Genomic DNA, 7,319 nt, shown 5'->3' with positions numbered 1-7,319 from the left:
CTGCTGCTCCAACCCAGAGCTCGACGTGCTCCTGCCCTCCCCAAGGGATTCTTGGAGAGGACAAAAGGTCGCGGCCTCGTCGTCAAGCTGTGCAGTGGGCGTCACAGGTGGACGTCCACCACTATATAGGGATGAAAACGAACGGAACAGGCAGGAAAACCTCTCAACCGTTTCCGTTTCTACATTTTATTACGGAAAATGAGAGCGGGATCAAAAAAGTCAGGAACGAGAACGGAAATGGGATATACATGTATGCGGAAACGAACGGGCCGGAGCCAGAATTTAAACGGATGACGTGACATAAAGTTAAAGTAATCACCTTAATATAGTTCCGTAGATTAACTTAAATATTGTAGATATAATGGTTGCTAAATATAATAAATAGAACTAAAGGGTTTAGTTCACACATTTCCTCCTTAATTAAGTTATATATGTGTCGATGTGTTTGTAGATCTATCACGTATATAAGTTAAAAATAGGATAAATACAGGTTTATCCCGTTTTAAAAATGGGATATACAAAAATAGGCGAGAAACACCCTCAACCGTTTCCGTCCTATTTTCGTATTTTTCCGCAAATACGAAAACATCCCTACCACTGTATCAACTGGTGCGCTGTGACACTGTGGATGGAACTCGGCTTGGAGGGGACCGTGGCAGGCGTTCCAATGCTCTGTTGGCTGTTGTATTCGGAGCAGAAGAGATGGACAAGGTTTTCTTGGTCGAGGGCTGGGGTCTGCGTTGAGGTGCAGAATTCCAGTTCTACGGTTGACCGTAGAATCTGAAACGAGCGATCGACGCGACACACGTGGTGGTGTAACCGTTCAGGTCCCACCCACATGTGCTGGCCCTGCGGTGGCTAATTACTCCCGCATGCTCCCCTCTGTTGTATATGGCCGCGTGCATACGTTTCCTTTTTCTTTTTCCTTATTGATTAATTAATCTATCTTTTTTTTACATGTTTATTATTCATTCGGTGATATTGAGAAACATGGGAGGAAATAAATGGTTGAGAGGAATAAAATAAAATTCACATTTATATGTAAATTATATGTGCATAATACATATATATAATATTATAAAATATATAATCATTTATACTAGCTGCGTCTTCTTACCATAAATTATACAGTACAATTTATACCTTCTTCACACAATTTATATTTTCTAAGCATAACTTGTATAGAATAACTTATATCTCATAAGCATTCTATGCATAACTTATACCATATAATTTATACCTTCTTTTATAACTTATAAGTTATGCCACATAATTTATAACTTGTGTACATAACTTATGCTTTTCCATACAGTACGCATAACTAATCTCTTATATCCTGTATACTCTCTACCCATAACTTATATCATATATATTTTCTATGCATAACTTATACCTTCTTCTATAACTTTTTAAGTTATGCATATAACTTATTATTTCTATACAATATATTCTCGCTTAACTTGCACCACATAACTTATAAATTATGTGTGTATAACTTTTTAAACAAAAAATATATAAAACTATATGTCCATAACTTATGAACATGACTTAGATGTTCGAGTTTATATATATAAACTATATATATTTTTATAGTCATAACTTACATTAACATAACATCATATGATAAGTTTAATCTATATAAGATGAAATAAAAATAAAATATTTTTTTAAAAATACGAAGAGAAAAGAAGTATCAATGATTAAACTAAAGAGGAAGCCTAACCATCCCAGCAGGGAATGAACGCATGCAATGATGACGTTGGTACAGTAGCTGGAATGCTGAAACCAGCAGTAGCTGGAATGCAATGATCACGTCTCGAATGATGATTAATGCGTAGCAAAACGTGCAGCACGCTAAAAGAGAATGCAACGGGATGGAGTTGTAACGTGCAAAAAGACAAAGAAACGTGCGAAGTTGTAGGGTGCTAAAAGACAAGAAAGTTGCATGTGGAAAGAGAACGCACATGCATCCGTATGGAGTCAAGATTAACAATTCCGTTTTTAGAATTAATTTCGGTGATTAGCGGAAACAAAATTTCGGACCGAATTTCGCCGAATTTTGCAAAATCCAACCGGAATCCCTTTTCAAATTTAAAAAACAAAATCCGGTAATCTCGGACCGAAATCCGGTAATCCCGGACCGAAATTCGGTGCCCAAAGGGCTAAATTCGCTGTTTGTGAACCGAAAAATCTTGTTTTGAGAGGGAATAACAAAAAAAATTGAAAATTTTGACATATTGCGCATATCACAGTTCAGAGTGCATATTATATGTTTCACACATAATATATCCAACACAAAACCATATAAGCATGACCACATAGCATCCACAACACTCCAAATATCCAAATAATACAAGTGCATAGTCTATAGTCCACAAATATAGGATACATCATGTTCTAATAGCAATCCATGTCCAAATTAGGCAAGCACACACATATTATATAGCAAACATGACCACATGAGTCCCACATCTATATGTCGAACAATAGGTATGGGAAAATGATGTTGGTTTGCAATTAAAATGCTAAGCTATAGGATTTAATCCTGTCATCGTGCACTATTAAGAATCTAAATAGATGCATGTGTATGAATATATATATATCTAAATCAGAAACTTTAAATAACTTTTAAACTGATGTAGGTATGCATATAAAATTGAATAAGTACCTCACTAACATCATGATAAACCAAAGTCTAGTTGAAGTCGAGGGGAGAAAACAAAATTTTGCACATGAAATGACGAGTCATTCAAATTACGGTTTCAAATATTAATTTATTGGTTTCAAATATTAATTTATTCTAATACACAGGGCTTTAAAAAAATAAATTGCAAACCGTGGCTCAAATGAACTTTTGCCAAAAACAAATATTGTAGAGTTTTAAATGACGAACAACTTTCGTGTTCAATGTTTTTCGAGTTGTCACGACGCCGCGCCGAGCTGCTCTACTCCCTGCGGAAAAAAATTTTATTTCACTAACCAAATCTCCATGTTTTTTATCATACATGACACCAATAAGCTCAGATGAACCTCTAGTTTTTTATCATAATTTTTCCCAAAATTAATATAAATTTTTTTGAATTTGTTAAATTTGGCACGAAATTTCTCGAATTTTCACCGAAATTCGGTTCCCGGCCAATAGCAAAAACGAAATTTTTCACCGGATTTCGACCGGGATTGTTTTTTTTATAAGGGATTGTTAACCTTGAATGGAGTGGCATGCGGCCTATCGGATCAACCGCTAAGTTCGTTCCTGGGGGCTGACCGCTAATTAGCAGGCCCTGTTGAGATGGTCGGGTGGCAGCGAGGGCTAGTCATGGCCAATGAGGTGGAAGGAACCTAAGGTAATGCTGGTAATGGAGTCCGAGGAAGGGGTGTCATGTTTAATACTCCCTGATTAGAGGAAAAAGTAGTTTTTTTATTTCTGTGTATAAGTTTGGTCGCTACTCGCTTGTCTTATTTAATAAATAATATTTATAACTTTTTAATAATAAGAAGGATGAAACTTATATATGGAAATAAAAACAACTTCTTTTCTAGTAGAAAAAATATATTTTTATCAATTTTCATGTGCTTCTAATAAAACAAATATTTTTCACTTACTAGTAACCTACTCCCACCGTCTTGAAATGCGTTTTTAATAAACTTGGTGACATTTATAATAGTTTAACTTAGGACAAACTCTAAAAGGCCCTATATTTTGAGACAGATAAAGTGAGTAAAAGGTTGAACACTTGAACATGTCAGATGTGGTGGACGACGACCTTGATGGATCTTGCTAGTGTGGCAAGAGAAACAGAGGTTCTTGTTTGCTTATCAAGGAGCAGGGATATGATCTGCAACACGATGTCATGGCATAAATTGAAGACGAATTGGTCTTGACAGGATGAACACATGCCGTGTCATATTAGCGTCAGCTACAGTGGCTCTGGTGCTCGGTGAGGATGGTCTCGTCTGTGAGATCCTTCTTACCTTGGACTTCCCAACCTGCATACCACCGGCGTATGCCGTATCTCGCAGTCGTCCTCGCACGGTGCCGGTGCCGCGTCTCCTACCACAGAATAGAATGGGGTTAGGATCGACTGGAAAGAGGGAGCGGATGAACAGGTCGTGAGAGAATCTGACGTTATGCCGCCGGTTGAGCATGTAGGCCAGGGGCTTGAGCTAGCGAGGGAGAAGGCAGGGGCGCTATGTGCTCTGGTCAACTCATGGGGACTCGATCAACCTTGCCCTCCCAAGCTCCGGTGGTTGTTGTTGCCGACCTGCTGTGCTCATGGTCAGATCTGGGAGACGGGGGAAGACGTGGCGATAGAGACAGCGGAGGCGGCAAGGGGATTGCGCACCGATTTTATCCCCCCCCCCCCCCCCACATGCGCTTCGGTTGGGTGACGCCTACGCAGCGGCACGCGGTGCAGTGCAGTTGGTAGAGACATAGTGTCCAGTGGAGGAATGGAGGAGGGGGGCAGCCAGGCCGGTGCCGCTATGGACACAACAGGAGAAGAAGGCGAGCGACAGCGTATCCTGTCGGCAAGGCACTAGAGCAGGGGAAACGGTAGCGGCCCCAGAGCGACGCCGGGGGGCATCTGGACTCAGCCTTTGGATAGTACTAGTACATGGAGGTTTATGAAAATCAGGAAGAAGAATAGGAGACAGGTAGAGCAGGGCCAGCCCGGCAAGTGGTCTGGTCCACAGTTGCAGCATTCACGTCTACGAAACATATGATACTTTTCATCACATATGAGCATGAAGTGGAGAGGATAAATGAAAACCGGCACTAATGACAGGGCCGCAACCCCAATTGCATCCATCTAAGATGAAAATGACCTCTTTTTTCCCCTTAAGAACAACAATAAGTTATAAAACAATATGGTAATACAAGCTACAAAGCATATATAAATTTCTAATTTCAGCTTTCCTTGTGAAAATAGCATTTTGGGGTAAATTACCAACTTGTTGTAACTATATCTGTATTTATGTCGTGAAAGAAAATATATGTAACATGAAAAATAATTGTTAGGACATATAAATGAAAGAAAAATATTAATAAGTCAAAACATTAGAGATAAAGGTTATGAAGTATTGCTCAATTATTTACAGCAAAAAAAATTAGTTAAATAATTTTATAGAGCAAGCTATCATTTTTGTTCAAATTTGAGCACTTTGGCTATAACTATTTCCCAACTATACATGCACCTGACTATCCCAACTATACATGCACCTGACTAAATGAAAAAATTCATTAATAAATAGACCTAATTCTTAAATTAAAATATAAAAGGCTTGTTACGCGATCTAGCCGGGCAATGAAATAGAATTCAATACAAAAATATATTAGGACGATCTAGATAGCATTATTACTATACGAATAGCTTAATACACAAGCGGTGGTGCTAGCTAATTCGAGATGCAATAATGCGAACACTTCTGCATCTGTTAGGCATTGCCACTGTGTGTTTGCCTCCACTACATTAGGGGCATCCTGTATTTCTTCAGATCATCGCGTCCATAACATTATTCTCCCCCACCGCAACGCAAGAACTTGGGGTCTTGGGCAACTGCGCAGCAGGGCCTGCAGCTGCAGGGGCATACATACTGCTACGACTGAGCGAGCCACGAAAACCATGAAGAAGACCGTCGTGCTGTACCCGGGCCTCTCCGTCAGCCACTTCGTCCCCATGCTGCAGCTCGCCGACGCCCTCCTGGAGGCGGGCTATGCCGTCACCGTGGCCCTCATCGACCCCAGCCTGAAAGGAGACATCGCCTTGGCCGCGGTCATCGACCGCGTGTCCTGCTCCAAGCCGTCCGTCGTCTTCCACAAGCTGCCACGGATCCAGGACCCTCCCACCATTGTCCACGACGAAAATTTCATCGTCAGGTACTCCGAGCTCGTGGCGCGCCACCACGGTCACCTGCACGACCTCCTCGTCTCCATGGCTCCTGGCAGCATTCACTGCTTGATCGTGGACATGATGTCCATAGAGGTACTTGATGTCACCGACAAGCTCGGGATCCCAGTATTTGCCTTCTTCCCCATGAATGCCTCTGTCCTCGCCGTGTCCGTTCAGCTGGTTTCATCGACCCGTGCTGAAGGCCAGCCAGCTGGTTTCGAAGAGGAAGGAGACACGCCCCAAATTTTCTATGGCGTCCCACCCCTGCCGCCCTCTCACCTCTCTGATAAGTTGCTTGGGAATCCAGGGAGCGAGGCAAAAAAGGTACGACTGAACATGATGCGCAGAATCCAAGAAACCAAAGGAATTCTAGCGAACACGTTCGTGTCGCTCGAGGCTCGTGCGGTGAAAGGTCTTGGGGATCCACGGTGGTTCCCCACGATGCCTCCGCTGTACTGCGTCGGGCCATTGGTCGCCGGGTACAGCGAGGCCACAGAAAGGCACGAGTGCCTGAAATGGCTCGACGAGCAACCAGATCACAGTGTTGTGTTCCTCTGCTTTGGGAGCGTAGGGACAGGCAACCACTCCGAGGCGCAGCTCAAGGAGATCGCCGCTGGCCTCGAGAGGTCCGGCCACCGGTTCCTATGGGTGGTGAGAGCCCCTTCCCACGATGACCTAGAGAAACCATCAGACCCCTGCGCTGACCCAGACCTTGATGCCCTTCTGCCCGAGGGCTTCTTGGGGAGAACCAATAGCCGTGGTCGCGTAGTCAAGCTATGGGCACCTCAGGTGGAGGTGCTCCACCACCGGGCGACGGGGGCGTTCATGACGCACTGCGGGTGGAACTCGGTGCTGGAGGGGATCACTGCGGGCGTGCCGATGCTCTGCTGGCCTCTGTATGCGGAGCAGAAGATGAACAAGGTGTTCATGGTGGAGGAGTACGGGGTTGGCGTGGAGATGGTGGGGTGGCAGCAGGGCCTTGTCACGGCGGAGGAGGTAGTAGAGGCCAAGGTAAGGCTTGTGATGGAGTCCGAGAAAGGGGAGCAGCTCAGGGCACAGGTGATGGCACACAAAGAGGCTGCAGACATGGCGTGGAAGGATGGTGGATCGTCTCGCGCGGCGTTTGGCAAGTTCTTGGTGGACGTTCACGCTGGCCTGGGGCTAGCACGCCGCTGAATTACTAGTAACATGATTATGACGTTCTTACGCGCGTTACATTATTATATTACACTCCTACTCTCTTTGAATGGAGGGAATCAGCTATGCAGTCCTTGAGGTTTTCTTCATGCGTCATGTACCTTGTTAGTTGTTTGTACATCTTTTTCTTAAGCCCACATCTTTTGGTATTGCCACAATGTAATAATGTTGTGTTGTTCGTATAATTTGGACAAGATATGCTTTAAAACAAGTTTGTTCCTCGTGCACCATGCA

General features: G+C 43.2%; 1 protein-coding gene across 1 annotated transcript; it reads left to right on the top strand.

The window, feature by feature from the left end:
- Window positions 1-5,405: 5,405 nt before the first annotated feature.
- On the top strand, window positions 5,406-7,319 carry LOC120644559 (anthocyanidin 5,3-O-glucosyltransferase-like). Its single transcript, XM_039921202.1, has one exon. The coding sequence runs from the start codon at window positions 5,622-5,624 to the stop codon at window positions 7,062-7,064; it is 1,443 nt and encodes a 480-aa protein (XP_039777136.1). The 5' UTR covers window positions 5,406-5,621; the 3' UTR covers window positions 7,065-7,319.

This window comes from Panicum virgatum, chromosome 8K (genome assembly GCF_016808335.1).
Source record: "Panicum virgatum strain AP13 chromosome 8K, P.virgatum_v5, whole genome shotgun sequence".
In the NCBI taxonomy this organism is placed as follows: domain Eukaryota; kingdom Viridiplantae; phylum Streptophyta; class Magnoliopsida; order Poales; family Poaceae; genus Panicum; species Panicum virgatum.
Note: the sequence above shows the minus strand (reverse complement) of the source record. Positions and strands in the feature narration are given on the sequence as shown.